The sequence below is a fragment of the Cervus canadensis genome, chromosome 8, assembly GCF_019320065.1.
Source record: "Cervus canadensis isolate Bull #8, Minnesota chromosome 8, ASM1932006v1, whole genome shotgun sequence".
Classification (NCBI taxonomy): Eukaryota; Metazoa; Chordata; class Mammalia; order Artiodactyla; family Cervidae; genus Cervus; species Cervus canadensis.
Window position 1 is genome coordinate 82,911,182 of NC_057393.1, and position 18,149 is coordinate 82,929,330.

The 18,149-nt window shown below is 36.7% G+C and overlaps 1 protein-coding gene across 1 annotated transcript in view; it reads right to left on the minus strand.

Annotated features, from left to right (window-relative positions):
* Positions 1–18,149, minus strand: part of RYR2 (ryanodine receptor 2) — a 595,071-nt gene that overhangs the window by 23,708 nt on the left and 553,214 nt on the right. Inside the window, exons 99-101 of the mRNA XM_043477303.1 lie at positions 16,395–16,455; positions 14,670–14,816; positions 11,901–12,035 (exon numbers count right to left, since the gene is read on the minus strand). Of these exons, the coding sequence (XP_043333238.1) occupies positions 11,901–12,035; positions 14,670–14,816; positions 16,395–16,455 (343 nt within the window). The remainder of the gene's footprint in view (positions 1–11,900; positions 12,036–14,669; positions 14,817–16,394; positions 16,456–18,149) is intronic.

Here is an 18,149-nt window from a genome sequence, read left to right on the forward strand (position 1 = left end):
CAACTTTCCTTGAAGTCTGGGAAAAGGAGACCTCAAACAAAATAAGTTAAAAAAAAAAAAAAGAAAGAAAAGGCAGAGGAATACTAAACAAATGAAGGAACAAACTAGAAACACAGAAGTCCAAATAAATGAAGAGGAAATAGGGAAACTGCCTGAAAAAGAGTTCAGAATAATGATAGTAAAGATGATCAAAAACCTTGAAAACAAAATGGAGAAAATGCAAGGCTTAATCAACAAAGACCTAGAAGAATTAAAGAACAAACATAAATAGAAAAACAACACAATTAAAAATACTCTAGAAGGAATCAATAGCAGAATATCTGAAGCAGAAGAATGAATCAGTGAGCTGGAAGATAACATGGTGGAAATAACTTTTGAAGAGCAGAATAAAGTAAAAAGAATGAAAAGAACTGAGGACAGTCTCAGAGACTTCTGGGACCGTATCAAATGTACCAACATTCAAATTATAGGGGTCCCAGAAGAAGAAGAGAAAAAGAAACGGTATGAGAAAATTTTTGAAGAGATTATAGTTGAAAATTTCCCCAACATGGAAAAAGAAATAGTCAAGCAAGTCCAAGAGGCATAGGGATGGGATGGGGAGGGAGGTGGGAGGAGGTTCAGGATGGGGAACACATGTAAATCCATGGCTGATTCATGTCAGTGTATGGCAAAAACCACTACAATATTGTAAAGTAATTAGTCCCCAACTAATAAAAATAAATGAAAATAAATAAATAAATAAATAAAAAGTTAAAAAAAAAAAAACAAGTCCAAGAGGCACAAAGACTACCATACCCAGGATAAACCCAAGGAGAAACACGCCAAAACACATACTAATCAAACTAACAAAGACTAAACACAAAGAAAGAATATTAAAAGCAGGAAGGGAGAAGCAACAAGTAACATACAAGGGAAACCCCATATACTCAACAGCTGATCTTTCAGCAGAAACTCTGCAGGCCAGAAGGGAATGACAGGATATATGTAAAGTAATGAAAGGGAAAAATCTACAAGATTACTGTACCAGCAAGGATTGTATTCAAAACTGATGCAGAGATAAAAAGCTTTTCAGACAACCAAAAGTTAAGAGAATTTAACCACCAAACCAGCTTTCCAACAAATGTTAAAGGGACTCATATAGTCAAGAAACACAAGAGAAGAAAAAAGATCTACAAAATCAACCCCAAACAATTAAGAAAATGGCAATAGGAACATGTATATCAATAATTACTTTAAACGTAAGTGGACTAAATGTTGCAACCAAAAGACACAGCCTGGCTGAATGGATACAAAAACAAGGCCCATATATATGCTGTCTACAAGAAACCCACTTCAGACCTAAAGACACATATAGACTGAAAATGAGAGGACGGAAAAATACATTCCCTCAAATGCAAATCAAACGAAAGCTGGAGTAGTAATCCTAATATCAGACAAAATAGACCTTAAAATAAAGAATATTACAAGAGATAAGGAAGGATGCTACATAATGATCAAGGGATCAATCCAAGAGGAAGACATAACAGTTGTAAATATCTATGCACCCAACACTCAAAACATAATACAACACTCTATACAAAAGACAAACATTAACAGACATAAAAGGAGAAACTGACAGTAACACAATAATAGCAGGAGACATTAACACCCCACTCACACCAATGGACAGGTCATCTAAACAAAATTAATAAAGAACACAAGTCTTAAATGATACATTAGATGAGATGGATCTCATTGATATCTTCAGGACATTCCATCCAAATTCAGAAGAATACGCCTTCTTCTCAAGTGCACATGGAACATTCTCCAGGATAGACCACATCTTGGGTCACAAATCAAACTTCAGTAAACTTAAGAAAACTGAAATCATATCAAGTATCTTCTCCAACCACAATGCTATGAGACTAGATATCAATTACAAGGAAAAAACTGTAAGAAAAACAAACACATGGAGATTAAGCAATGCATTTCTAAATAACCAAGAGGTTACTGAAGAAATCAAAAGGAAAATTAAAAAATTCTAGAAACAAATGACAATGAAAACATGACAACTCAAAACCTATGGGATGCAACAAAAGCAGTTTCAAGAGGAAAGTTTATAGCAATACAATCCTATCCTCAAGAAACAAGGAAAGCATTGAATAGACAACCTAACTTTACACCTAAAACAACTGAAAAAAGAAGAACAAAAAAATACTGAAGTTAGAGAAGGAAAGAAATCATAAATATCTCAGTAGACATAAATGAAAAAGAAATGAAAGAAACAATAGTAAAGATTAATAAAACTAAAAGCTTGTTCTTTGAGAAGATAAACAAAATTGACAAACCTTTAGCCAAACTCATCAAGAAAAAGAGAGAAGAATCAAATCAACAAAGTTAGAAATGAAAAAGGAGAGGTTACAACAGACACTGCAGAAATATAAAGGATTACAAGAGACTATTATGAACAACCATATGAAAATAAAATGGATAACCTGGAAGAAATGGACAGATTCTTAGAAAAGTTCAATCTTCCAAGACTGAACCAGGAAGAAATAGAAATTATGAACAACTCAATTACAAGCACTGAAATTGATGCTAGGCTCAAAAATCTCCCCCAAAACAAAAGCCCAGGACCAGAGGGCTTCACAGGAGAATTCCATGAAACATTTAGAGATGAGTTAATGCCTATCCTTCTAAAACTCTTTCAAAAATTGCAGAGGAAGGAACACTTCCAAACTTATTCTATGAGGCCACCATCACCCTGACACCAAAACTAGACAAAGACAAAACAAAAAAAGAAAACTACAGGCCAATATCACTGATGAACATAGATGCAAAAATCCTCAACAAAATTTTAGCAAACAGAATTCAGCAACACATCAAAAAGCTCATACACCATGTGCAAGTTTGGTTTATTCCAGGGATGCAAGAATTGTATTCTTCAATATACACAAATCAATCAATGTGACACAGCGTATTAACAAATTGAAAGATAAAAACCATAAGATCATCTCAATAGATGTCAAAAAAGCCTTTGACAAAATTCAGCACCCATTTATGATTAAAACTCTTCAAAAAATGGGCATAGAAGGAACTCAATGCCAGGAAAACAAAGAGCCCAACCAAAAAGTGGGAAAAAGACCTAAACATACATTTTTCCAAAGAAGACATACAGATGGCTAACACATGAGAAAAGATGCTCAACACTGCTCATTATTAGAGAAATGCAAATCAAAACTACCATGAGATATCACCTCATACCAGTCAGAATGACTATTGTCAAAAAGTCTACAAACAGTAAATGCTGGAGAGGGTATGGAGAAAAAGGAACACTCTTGCACTGTTGGTGGGAATGTAAACTGATACAGCCAATATGGAAGATGGTATGGAGATTCCTTTAAAAACTAGGAATAAAACCACCATATGACCCAGCAATCCCACTCCTAGGCATATACCCTGAGGAAACTAAAATTGAAAGAGACACATGTATCCCATTGTTCATTGCAGCACTATTTACAATAGCTGGAACATGGAAGCAACCTAGATGTCCATCAACAGATGAATGGATAAAGAAGTTGTGGTACATATACACAATGGAATATTACTCAGCCATAAAAAGGAATGCATTTTCATCAGTTCTAATGAGGTGGATGAACCTAGAACCTATTATAGAGAGTGAAGTAAGTCAGAAAGAAAAATTGTTCTAATGTGTTCTAATGTGTATATAAGGAATCTAGAAAAATGGTACTGAAGAATTTATTTACAGGGCAACAGTGGAGAAACAGACATAGAGAACAGACTTATGGACATGGGGAGAGGGAAGAAGAGGGTGAGATGTATGGAAAGAGTAACATGGAAACTTACATTACCATATGTAAAATAGACAGCCAATGGGAGCTTGCTGTATGGCTCATGAAACACAATCAGGGGTCTGTATCAACGTGGAGGGGTGGGATGACAAGGGAGATTGAGAGGAAGGTTGAAAAGGGAGGAGATATATGTATACCTATGGTTGTCTGAGGAGGCCTTACAAATAGCTGTGAAAAGAAGAGAAGTGAAAATCAAAGGAGAAAAGGAAAGATATTCCCATTTGAATGCAGAGTTCCAAAGAAGCAAGGAGAGATAAGAAAGCCTTCCTCAGTGATCAATGCAAAGAAATAGAGGAAAACAACAGAATGGGAAAGACCAGAGATCTCTTCAAGAAAATCAGAGATACCAATGGAACATTTCATGCAAAGATGGGCTCAATAAAGGACAGAAATGGTAGGCACCTAACAGAAGCAAAAGATATTAGGAAGAGGTGGCAAGAATACACAGAAGAACTGTACAAAAAAGATCTTCACGATCCAGATAATCATGATGGTGTGATCACTCACCTAGAGCCAGACATCCTGGAATGTGAAGTCAAGTGGGCCTTAGAAAGCATCACTATGAACAAAGCTAGTGGAGGTGATGGAATTCCAGCTGAGCTATCTCAAATCCTGAAAGATGATGCTGTGAAAGTGCTGACCTCAATATGTCACCAAATTTGGAAAACTCAGCAGTGGCCACAGGACTGGAAAAGGTCAGTTTTCATTCCAAACCCTAAGAAAGGCAATGCCAAAGAATGCTTAAACTACCGCACAATTGCACTCATCTCACACGCTCAAAATTCTCCAAGCCAGGCTACAGCAATATGTGAACCATGAACTTCCAGATGTTCAAGCTGGTTTTAGAAAAGGCAGAGGAACCAGAGATCAAATTGCCAACATCTGCTGGATCATCGAAAAAGCAAGAGAGCAAGAGAAAAGCATCTATTTCTGCTTTATTGACTATGCCAAAGCCTTTGACTGTGTGGATCACAATAAACTGTGGAAAATTCTGAAAGAGATGGGAATACCAGACCAGCTGACCTGCCTCTTGAGAAACCTATATGTAAGTCAGGAAGCAACAGTTAGAACTGGACATGGAACAACAGACTGGTTCCAAATAGGAAAAGGAGTACGACAAGGCTGTATATTGTCACCCTGCTTATTTAACTTATATGCAGAGTACATCATGAGAAACGCTGGGCTGGAAGAAGCACAAGCTGGAATGAAGCCTGCTGGGAGAAATATCAATAACCTCAGGTATGCAGATGACACCACCCTTATGGCAGAAAGTGAAGAGGAACTAAAAAGCCTCTTGATGAAAGTGAAAGAGGAGAGTGAAAAAGTTGGCTTAAAGCTCAACATTCAGAAAACCAAGATCATGGCATCTGGTCCCATCACTTCATGGGAAATAGATGGGGAAACAGTGGCAGACTTCATTTTTTGGGCTCCAAAATCACTGCAGTCATGAAATTAAAAGACACTTACTCCTTGGAAGGAAAGTTATGGCCAATCTAGATAGCATATTGAAAAGCAGAGACATTACTTTGCCAACAAAGGTTCGTCCAGTCGAGGCTATGGCTTTTCCAGTGGTCATGTATGGATGTGAGAGTTGGACTGTGAAGAAAGCTGAGCACCGAAGAATTGATGCTTTTGAGCTGTGGTGTTGGAGAAGACTCTTGAGAGTCCCTCGGACTGCAAGGAGATCCAACCAGTCCATCCTAAAGGAGATCAGTCCTGGGTGTTCACTGGAAGGACTGATGCTGAAGCTGAAACCCCAGTACTTTGGCCACCTCATGCGAAGAGATGACTCATTGGAAATGACCCTGATGCTGGAAGGGATTGGGGGCAGGAGGAGAAGGGGACGACAGAGGATGAGATGGCTGGATGGTGTCACCGTCTCGACGGACATGAGTTTGAGTAAACTCCAGGAGTTGGTGATGGACAGGGAGGCCTGGCGTGCTGTGACTCATGGGGTCACAAAGAGTCGGACACGACTGAGCGACTGAACTAAACTGAACTGATGGCTGAATCATGTTGAGGTTTGACAGAAAGCAGCAAAGTTCTGTAAAGCAATTATCCTTCAATAAAAAATTAATTAAAAAGAAAAACCTTTGGATACCACATTAATTTCTTATAACTATTTGTCTAAAACAGTGCTTGAAACTGTTAACAGTGGATATGTGGGAAGAGAAAGTTTTATTTTCCCTTATATACTCTTACATACTATTGGAATTATTTTTACCATATGAATTTCTGGCTCTTATTAAGAAAAACTGGGGGCTATATATTTTTCTCCATATCTATCTTCACATGTGCTTAACTGCGGCCACATGAAACAGAATCATTATTGCAGCTGCTCACTATTTACTTAATGAACTTGCACAGTCCATCCGTTTCTGGCTTTTCCTCCTTAGCTTTGTTTGTAATCCGTCCTGCCCCCTTGGGCTGGGGACCCAGTTTGGACAATCTTCCTGCCTATGGTCTGGCCTTTCTCTGTGTCCAATTCTGGCCCTTTAACTCCTCACAATAATACCTACTGTAAGTCAACAGTGGATCAACTGCAGTTCCCAGTTCAGGTCCTAGAATCCTAGCTCTCCAAGTCCTGCCTGTTTGACATGTATGTGACTAAGATCATCCAAATAATTCCTGCTGATGAAGACTTTGGATTACAATTTGGCTCCCCACATAGAGTTTTTGTATGGGAAAAAGACTATCAGCTTGTTATTTGAACTCAATGTATGGAATGTGAGTACTCTGACTCATGTGTATGACTCAGGATTCTGGTTACTGTGAGTCTGTCTTCAGGCGAATGATCCACTTTTACTTTCTAGGTATTAAAGTTGAAAACAAGACCATGGGATGAGGCTAAATTACTGAGGTAAACATCTTCTTCTTTTTAGATTTCTCTTCAGCCACCTAGCCTCTCCTGGCAGTATCCTTATCTCACTGCTCACCTTCACTCTATAATAGCACTAAGAACTTTAAGGAGGGGATTCTACCATATTCCATTAAAATGAAATATGGCCATTCTGTGAAAAGACAGAGTTTTGTGGATGTGATCAGTTAGACTTAATAAGATACCAAAGTTCTTAATAAGAAAATGAGTAAAATGCACGATTCACCAATGGAATTTTGATACAGATTTTCCCAGCATTCTCCTTCATTATCAGAAGTTATCAGCAGAAATATCAGAGAGATGGCTGTTGTGTTAGAATAGAAGGAAGTGTGGTGGTCACCCACTCACTGGGGTGACAGGCTTTCAGTATCAGATTATCATTCTGCTCCTGAAAAGGGAAATTCTTTTATCTACCTTCCTTTTCAGAGAATCAGCTTCAACCTGATAATAGGAGCTGGAGGGGCAATGCTGGGCAGCAAAAAGATTTACAACTTCAGAAAATCTGAGTAATGAGGAAGGAACATGCCTGGTGCTACACAAACCCGGCCAGGGCAATTGTTAATTCTCAAGATTTAATGTTCAGTGACTTTCCCCCTTGGTCTACCTCCTAAACTAATACATTCTGGGGTTAATCATTGTTTATGTTGCCTTTAGGGAACACTGGAAGAGTAGCAGTTTCTAGTGAACTGGTGATTTGATCCCTGGATGGGGAAGATCCCCTGGAGGAGGGCTTGGCAACCCACTCCGGTATTCTTGCCTGGAGAATCCCAAGGAGAGAGGAGCCTGGCGGGCTACATAAGGTTGCAGAGTCAGACACGACTGAAGTGACTTAGCATGCACGCATGCACACACACACACACACACACACACACACACAAATATCCTTGTAAGATCTTTATCTTGGAAAAAGAAAAAAAAGTGGGGATACGGACGAGTAACAGACACACGGAGAGAAAAAGAGAGATTGACTCTAGAGAAAAACAAGTTATTCCTTGAGAAAATAAGGTAAAATAAGTAATTTAGAACAATTACCTAAGCAGGTTACTTCCCTAGGAGTATACTTTTTATCTCAACCACCTAGAAAGCTTTTTCCAAAATACATGGGTCTTTATATCTTCCCTACAGTTTCTGACTCAAGGGATCTGGGGTTGGTCTTGAAGATCTGTGGATTTACAAAGATTTTTCCTGGTGATTCCTCTAAGCATTTGAGGCTGAAAACCACTCCTTTTGTGATGAATGCCCTCATATATGACATGTCAGTCTCCCAAGCTACAATCTGCTTTTTGCTCTGAACTTGAAAACTTCAGATTACTTTTCACTTTCTCCTCCTACATTCATGGTGAAGAGGTTCAAATTCTATCAGGTTACTCCTGGTTTAATTAGATTCTCTGGCTCAAAACACCATGACCCTAAATAAATAAATAAGTAAAGAAAGAAGGAAAGAAATTTAAGTATGAATCATCACTGTCTGCAAAACTGCAGTCACAGTGCCACCTGCTGTTAGTTATGAAACACTGACGGGTGAATTAGATCCTTGGGAAAACCTGCAGTGTTCCTTGAGACCCAAAGAAGTGAGGAAAACCTATCTCAGATGAAAATACTAGATTTTACTCCTTGAAAAAGAAATGCGAAGGAGACTGGCATAAAGGATTCTCTAGGGGAATTACAGTAATTAAATCCGACCATTTCCTACTCCATAATTTCGTCTTGCTAGATATTTGGTTTTACTAAGCCTCCACTTTTAATAAACTCTACGGATGTTGGCATCTTCAAAATCTACCCACACAAGCATTTGTAAGAGGCAAATTAAAAGCGGTTTTCAGATCTAAAGGGTTTCCCTCGTAGCTCAGCTGGTAAAGAATCCACCTGTAATGCAGAAGACCCTGGTGTGATTCCTGGGTTGGGAAGATCCCCTAGAGAAGGGAACGGCTACCCACTCCAGTATTCTTGCCTGGAGAAGTCCATGGACAGCTGAGCCTGGCAGGTTAAAGTCCATGGGGTTGCAAAGAGTCAGACTCAACTGAGCAACTTTCACTTTTCAGATCTAAAACTGAAAGGTTACTCTAGATAATGTGGCCTCACACAATAGTTATTAAGGCCAATCAACTGGATTTGAATGTGTGCGAAACTACTCAGTCTCTAGTCTGGTTCAACTGATTGACCACAGTACATAGTCACAAGAGAGGTAGGAACTGAGGTGTGGTTGGTGTCTTGGGACTGAGTCTTCTTCTGTAAGAAACACACAGCCAGGATGAAAACTGTGATGCCTCCAACCTCGCCTCAGTCAAAGGCAAGGTACATTTATTGTTATGTGTAGAGACAGAAATACCTAAGACAGAGTTGGTCAGAGGTAGTCTAATCTATATGGACAGAAATTCTTCAAAATGAAGAAAATCCTGGATGTAGCTCAGTTCTAAGCCCATAGTTGAAAAGATCAGCAAGCCTATTTCCTCATCTGCAGGTGAGGCAAACTCCTCTACCTTCTTCATATGTATGTCATGTCACTGGGTAAAATCAGTCAGATAAAGGCAGTGGTCTTCCTAACCCACCTCTTGTTCAAATAATGCATGGATTCTTCTCATAGTAAGTCCATTGACAAAATTTACAAAAGCAATGGAAATTCATTCCGAGAGCAAAATTCAAAATGTAGTCATCTAAGGATACCATTGGAACAACTTGAACAGGGTCAACGATGACTCATGATGTGACAAGGAGAGTCCAGGATATTTGGCAGCTGGGGTGGGAGGTGGTCTTGCTGTGGTGGGAGAGGGGAAACTAAGTCACATATTGTTCCCACTCTGTAACACAGGCCACTGCATATCCCTGTCTGAAACCACTCCTCCTTTCCATCAGTCTTGAGGGGTTCACTGAGCATCATACCCTCTGGGGCTGAATGACTCCAGAAAAACTTTATGACCCAAGGCTTGTGAATTCTGAGATTTAGAACCTCTGTGGTGTTTCTCCCACAGAGATGGATCTCCCGTGGGTCAGTGTAGGCACAAATGCCCTTTGTGTCTTGTTGCCTCCTACAGTCCCCCACTCCCCTGCCTGCCTCTGGCCAGCCACTACCCCAAGTCTTCAGGGTCACGGGACACAGACAACAATGTGGTTTTAAAGGCAGCACACAGAAGAAGAGTTGAAGGGTCTCTAAAGTACTTTCCTCCCGGGGCCTGGAATGGCAGGGTAGGGATGTGGAGAAGCAGGAAGAGGTGTTAGCGACTCTGGTGAAGGTTATTACTAGTGATTAGGCAGTCTGCCAGCGCCTAAGTTTTCTCTCTCCTTTATCTGTGACCCTAATTCCTGTAAGAACACTTGTTAACAGTTTCTTATGTATCCTTCCAGAAAAATCATACACATAGTCCAACGTATCTAATATATATATTTGTGTGAGTGTGTGATCTTGTACGTTAGGCTTCTATCACAATATTGTTCAGGATCTTGCTTTTTTACCCCACTTAAATACAATTTGTATGTCTTTGCATATTAGCATATTCAAATATATCTATTATTTGAAAAAGCTACATACTTCTCCATTATATGGATCTACCATAATTTATTTAATTAGGACCCTATAGATGATAATTTATATTATTTCAATTTGTGATAGCAACTAATATCCTTGAATATACAGAGACATATTTATGAATGAAATTAGATCAGTTAATAGCAGTGGGACATAAGTATAAATCAAAGATTAATACACTTAAAAATCTGATAGTCATTATAAAATTTCTCTAAAATTGCTGTTAACTTCCTACTAATGTTCATGAAGATGCCAGTTTTTCAATCAATTCAATAACTCTAGGTATTAACAGTCTTTAGGTGGCAACTGAGTGTTTTGATTTGCATTCTTAAACTTATGATAGAGCTGAGCATCTTTCCATATTTACAACCTCAATTTATTTTACAGTGAATTATCTAGTCATATTTGCTTGTTTTTCTTCTTCTGGATGTGATTAAGACTTTATAAATTAAGGAAACTGGCTCTTTGTTACAGTGTTCAGTGTGTTTTTGTTAGCCTGTCATCTGCCTTTGAAAAGAAACAACTATAAGGAAAATCTTAAAGTAATTTTTTGTGCTTGCATGAGTCCTAGGTTTTATGTCATACAAACTCCTTTCCCCATTAAAAAATTGTTATTATTTCAAAAGTCAAATTCTGTTTTAACTTTCATTCATTTTTTATTTCTTTTGCACTGAAGTTTATTTATTGATATTTCATTTGGGATTTATTTTGATGTAAAGAATTTGGCTGGCATTCATTTTTATCAATTTTCCCCCAAAAGCATGTCCATGGTACTTACTTCTACCATTTATTGACTTATTTTTCATTTTATAATTTCTAAAGCCACTTTTATCATTCAATTTCCGTGTGTATCTAAATCTATTTCTAGACTGTTCCATTGTTCTGTCATTCTCTAGTATGAAAATTGTCTTCATCACTAGTCTTTTATAATGTTAGTAGTTCTTTCTCATTATTCCTTTGAGATGTTTATTTTTTCTAGAGTAATTTTAGCATCATTATATCTATCTCTTTAATTTATACCAACCTCAGTGGTATAGGTGTCTCAACTTGGAGCTCATTGAAGGATTCATCTGTTTCCAGGTAATGGTTAATATTTTGTCTAATTTTTACTTCCTAGTCTAGGATCCCTTGTATGGTAATTTCTGATTTGCCAGTATCTGAGATGCAGGTTACAGAAGAGTGATAAAACAATATAAAAGCTTTAATGTCTGTTGATTTTAAAATCAAGAGTAAGAGTAATTTAAGCCAGGATACTCAATATAAAAAGTATTTTTGGACATCAGTAATTTCAGCTAACATCATTAAGGTGAACAAATACCTAAGCCTTCAAAATGTTCTACAAGGAAATAACTTTACCTGCTGTCCTAGAATATATGAACAATGGTTTAAAGGGTTTACATTAATCCTTCCAGTTCTAAGGACTTTACTTGGTATTCTATTAATTATCAGGCTTATGCAACAGATGTGCAAAACTGGCAGAAATGCTCCATGTTCCACAAAACATGAAAATCTTTAAAAAGCCACACAGCTTTTTGCTGTATACACTACTTTATATTTTGCACTCTGAAAGAATAAGTATACAATTCTTTGAACTGAATAAGCAGGAGAATTTTTTTCACTCATATGAGATCAGAGTGTGTGAACTTACCGTTAGCATGTCATCACATTTCATGTCTGGTGTATCGCCATCTTCACTTTTATTGTAGAATTTTCGGAAAAAATTGAATGCCACGACAGTATATAGGTATACAACAACAGCCAATAAGCCAACAGTTAATACAAGCTGGAAAGCAATGTGACATTGAATATATATTAGAAATACAAATCAGTGGATATACTGACTAAAAGCTAATGGAATCCACACCTTATAATCATTCTTTTCTTATACCCTCAGTGGGGAAGCCTATTTTCATGGTCTGTTTATTTTAGCACGTTGTCAGATTACTTTATGTAAAACTTGACTACTTGATTGGCTAATAAAGGCATGCTATAACTGGAATATGAAAAATTGCTGATTTAGTTTCCTATCCAAATTCAATTTGGATAATTATTAATTAATATTTATTTTAATAAAATGTAATTATTTAAAATAATTATTTTAATAATATTAATAAGCAGCTTAATATGTTCATTTTTCTATTATCTAAATATTTGGTGGTAGATACTATACTAAATACTTTTTTTTTCATAAGGTCTGTTCCTTTTAAATAATTTATATTCCTAATAAAAACTATCTCATTTTTGTTATGATAGTAAGAGGGGTTGTAAATCATGTTTTCCTTCAATAACATCCTAAATTAAAATAGGAATTTCTTCTAACACCTGGAAATGAATAACTGTTAATAGTATGTAATATAAATATTAAAAAAATAAAAACTAAGAAGTCTGGCTTTGTTACTATAAAGCAGTGATCAAAGGGAAAGACTCCTTTAGTTACATATTTACTTTTTTGGCTATGCCACATAGCATGTAGGATCTTAGTTTCCCAGCCAGGGATTGAACCCATGCCCCCTGCACTGGAAGGATCAGAGTCTTAACCACTGGACTGCCAAGGAAGTACTGGGAAAAACACTTCAAAATAGTGTTAGTTACTTGGTATTAAAGGCTAATTTTCTCGTTGTATAAATAAAATTCACAGTCTGCAAGGTCTTCTTTCAGCTGCACGTAATTTTTAATTCCAAACTAAACACTATATATATATATATGCATGTATATATAAACACATTTTATGGAATATGTATATATATGAATATACACATAATTTGTATATGAATATTTTGGGGGCTATCCTGGTGGCTCAGATGTAAAGAATCTGCCTGTAATGCAGGAGACCTGGATTCAATCCCTGGTTTGGGAAGATCCCCTGGAGAAGGGAAAGGCTACCCACTCCAGTATTCTTGCCTGGAGAATTCCATAGACAGAGGAGCCTGGCGGGGTTGCAAAGAGTCAGACACTACTGAGCAAAACATTTTCACTTTCATGTATATTTTTTAAATGTGCTTTCCACCAAGTTGGTGAAAATACTTTTCTGGTTCCATCACAGAAATTCTAAACACACTAAAATACATTATTTTTTACGTCAACTTCCTCTGATTACAACATACCCCTTATGTTGTGGTGGCATATATTAAGTCATAAAAATCACTTTATAATTATCTTAAATAAAACATGTCTTAGTAGAGGGCTTACTTCACTCCTATAAATTAAGTACAAAGCCACTGTAAATTTTACATGTTTACTACAAGACAAAGCTCTCTATATCTCTGCAAATGGAAATCTGATACCTCAAAAAGAGAGGGAATAGAATTTAGAAACAAGCAAAAGTTTAGAAATTGAGAATAGTGCTAGATTTTTTGTGTGAAAACACTCCACAAAGTCAGCATCTCCAATTCTTTGAATATGCATGGAGCTCAAAATTAATCTACTAACTGACCAACAAATAATCACAGTATAGTTTTTGTCACTGGATTTATGCCATGCCATGCATACCATACTCATATTCAGAAACTAGAGTGACATATATAAGAACAGTATGCTGAAATTTAGAAAACCGAAGGTCATGATAATGTGAATTTAACTGTGGATATAGTTCAAGGTTTTAGGAAGGGCACCAATTTTAAAATATGGTGGATTATAAAATTCTGGAAAAAGAAGGACTCTTTTATTCCAAGTAAATAACATAGAATGTGTTACCTCTCAGTGGACACTTGATAAATAGAGAATGAATTGATAAGTTTATTAATAATGAACACTTTAACATTACAAGTGTGTTGCATTAGAACATAAGCTGATTATCTGAAATTAAGCCAACTTTCTTCCAAGTAAGCATGACCTGTTAGGTGTGAAACATTATTATTCTTTTTGCCCAATATAAAAGTGGAGAAAAGAGCCCAGGAATATCTGGTTTAAAATACTGTATTAAATTACGGATGCAGCATCTGTTTTATTAATAATGCAACTAGTGTGTTAGGATGTTGTAGCATACTTTGGTTTCCCCACAGTATCAAACATAGCAAATATCATATTAGGAATAAAACAATAACCATTTTCCTGAGAATTTACTGTGCCAGGGCCTATGCTAAGACCTCCAGGTTTATGTTTTTATTTCAAATTCTCACAAAACCCCGGTAAGGTAGGTACTTTTGTTGTTTTCCTTCAAAATGAGGGAGTTGAGATTTAGGAATGGTAAATAATTTATCCAGGGTCACAAAGCTAAATCAGTCAAACCAAGACTTGAACGTAGGTCTAGGGGGCTCTCAAACTACAAATCCTTATGGTTTCTAGGAGAAAAAGCACAGCTCCTCTATCCACAAAGGCTTTAAAACTGTACACTGTCATTTGAGGTTTGGTTTTACTTCTGTTGGAATATTTGTTAGTTTTTCAGTTTTTGCAGGGGAAAGAAAAGATAAACTTTTACCTGTTTGCCATTGTGAGTTACTGATGACAAGATGGTTCTTAATGTCTTGAATCCCATAGCAATGTCCAGAAGATGAGCAGCAAAAAAAAAGTTATTGTAGTGTCCAAGAATGGACATGGTCATATACCAGGCAAGGTAGAGGAAGGACTATTAAGATGAAATGAGAGAAAAGAATGTCAGAAAATAGAATATATATTATTGTCAAAAGCTACTCTGATATTCTAACTGCTCCATTGACTTTATCTTTTGATTATATATTCATATAATTCCAATTAGTTATATGAATTTGTGTATTTTATTTTTATTTAGTTCATTCTGCAGGGTTCAATGCCATCCATTCTCTCCTTTACACTAGATTGGTTGTTTTTATTTATTCTCCCACAGAGAAAAATGAATTGACTTTCTATTCAACAGCAGCTTGTATCAATCAGCCTCAGCGCTATTGATAGTTTGGGCCAGTTAATTCTTTGTCATGGGTACCATCGTGTGCATTGTAGGATGGTTTGTAAGCAGCATCCCTGGTCTCTATTCATCAGTTGCCACTAGCATTCCCTTTTCCCAGTCATGACAACCCAAAATATCTTTATATGTTGCCACATGGGGCTGAGTTGAGGTGACCTTCTTTTTATCCAGGGAAGCTGCTTCCACTGTTAGGTGAAAAGTTAGCTGAAAGATACCTTAACTAGCAGTTGACAAAAGATATTTCAAGACTTGAGTTTGAGCTCTTTGGAGAGTTCTCTAAGATACCCAGGATTCTGGGCCATGACTGGATGAGGCAGGGGTGGAGACAGAGGTTAGAGTATGCAGGGGAGGGGTGTCACAGGTCTTTAGGAGAATGGAAGTAAGGGTCACTATAAAAGTCTGTGCTAAAATTAGAGTGAGATTTTTTTAGACTAAATGAGATGTCCAAGGAAGAAAGCACAGAAGAGAGAACAGCAGAAGGCCTTAGGGGATGTTCTTACGTTCCTTTCTGAGTGGATGTGAGAAGATGGTAAAAAAATTAAGAAGCAAGAATGAGGGGATGAGACGAGATCTACAGAAAAATTGTAGTCAATGTATTCAGCCATGTTTCGTGATTCTCTCCCACAACTCCCCAGCAGCAAATAGTAGCATTAAAAACAATTGACAGTAACAGTTATTTAAACTGAAAATTCTAAGAGTCAAAAACGTCAGGCTATTGAACCAATGAGGTAGTATAATGTGATTCTTTGCCTTGGACAGCTGGTGGCTTTTAGTCATGGGTGATTTTTTTCATAATATTTGTACATATATGTGGGTCCTATGTTTTACTCATAGGCTCTTTGATAAAAGGAAGATCCATCAAGAAAAAGAACACAATAATGTACTTGGCAGAAACAAATGGATTGCAACTAATGTTAAGAAAAACTTTTAAAAACTTATTGAGAACTTTCTAACATCTGTAAAAATTTTGAAGAATGCCATTGTTCAACTAAAACCTGAATGAAAATACACATGAATTTTCATCTCAGTTTCATCTTCTTGTGTAAATATATTTTCATTTTAATCTTTCAGCTATTGAAAGAAATGGAATGAGAGATGGGCTGATGAATCATGTACTTCTGTGGGTCTTTCTCAGATATGGTCAGTACTAAATGAACCGATGTTTGAATAACTTTCTTAAGTAGCCATCTTTCCACCTGATGAAAACCAGCAAACTCATCTAATCAGAGTGTGTTTTACTTTGTGGTATTGAAGGTAGCTTACGTTGTCAGTGAAAACGACTCCTAGTTTCCACATCTGATACTTCACATCAATAGAGTTCAGTCTGGAAAAACAAAAGAATTTGCAGATATGTACATGAAGCAAAGGCTCACAGGCTTGCAAGAGCCTGTTGGCATTCACTCCCCATGGGATGGGGTAGGGCTGGCAACCATCTCAGAAGATTAGCTCTAGTTCAGCTGCCCAGGGAAGAGCCTGAGAGCTCCATTGGACAATGTATTCCAGGTTTTGCGATTTTTTTAGAGGAATCTTAGAAAACAAAACAAAGCATCTTTTTATCTTCTATTATTTAAAAATAGGTTTTTGTGACCTTTTCTTTTCTCTACATTAAATGTAAGATAAACACTTTACATCTAACAATTATTCCTGAACATTGTACATATTAACCAACATAGGTTTATCAAGACTTTCCTCTCTAACTTTCACTATACATTTATAATTGCATACCAACAGAATTATTTTTAGTTCAACTAATAAAAACCTGCATAAATGTCCACATTTACTTTATAACTGTACTGATTCTGCCAGTAAAAGGGCTTATTGGTTTTGTTTTTGTTTCCTCTTGAATTCAGAAATGCCCCTTCCCACATCCTTCTCTATCCGAAAAGGAATTTAACCCTTTCCCTTGGTTCCCACAGCACTTTGGAGTCACCTCCCTTTGTAGTCACTTCCCACAGTTTTGTAGCTGTAGGTGTGTATGTATGTACATGTATTTACACCTCTCTCACTAGTCTCTAAAATCCCCATCACCAAGCACATTATATGATACACTGAATGTATCATATAATATTGAATAATGTTGAATGAATGAATTGCAACATAAATATTTTTGATCTTTGCAGAATAAAATAGACATGTATTAAAATATACTTTTCAGCTTTCTCTTTTCAGAACTTGCACTGGTTTATAGGGCTAGAAATTATAATTTTGTTAGCCTTCCCAACATTCTAGGAATTGATATAATAATATGATGTAATTTTTAGTGCTATTTTCAAAAGGGCTTCTCTAGAGAAACTGTTTTAGTTTTTAATTGCTTTTTTAATCATTTCTTTAATTAGGCCAATCTTAAATTATAAGTGCAGTGATAAATAGTTTATCATCTAAAGTTGACTTCATAGGAGGTTTTTCCCCTTGGAGTTAAGGTTTAATTTACTTTAGCCTAGGATCTTTTACTTTTAAGGAAATAAAATTGTAATTTTGCTATTTTAAATAATCATTTTTAAAGTTTCATGAATATTTACAATAGGTCTCAATATAACAATATTTTTTCTTAAAAAGATAAAAAAAAACAAACAATCTGGGACACTTTGCATGAGAGCATAATTATTTCCCATGAAAGCAATCCAAAATAAAATAAGGGTTTTATCAGGATGTCTGAATTTCCCATGGTAGTTTTGTGCTTTATTTAAAAACTTATTCTTATGATTAGTTCTTTTCTATCCCTATCATTCATTAGGGTAGCAAGTCGCTACCAACTGCATGAGAAGTATTTTGTGGTACACAGTACTCTCTTCTCACCAATGGCGGCAGTAATGCTCTTTGGGCAGAGCTGACTCCACCCTCAGGGATGCAGCACAGCTGATCTAGACCAGTCATGGCCTCCCCAGCCACAGGGCTTGGTTCAGAGGTAAACTAGAAGCCAGACAGCTCTGAGATAGAAGCTCCCCCCTCACTCCATAAAGACACATAGAGAAGAAGTATGCAGGCTTTCTGGCTGTTGGAGGCCATTCCACCCCAGGA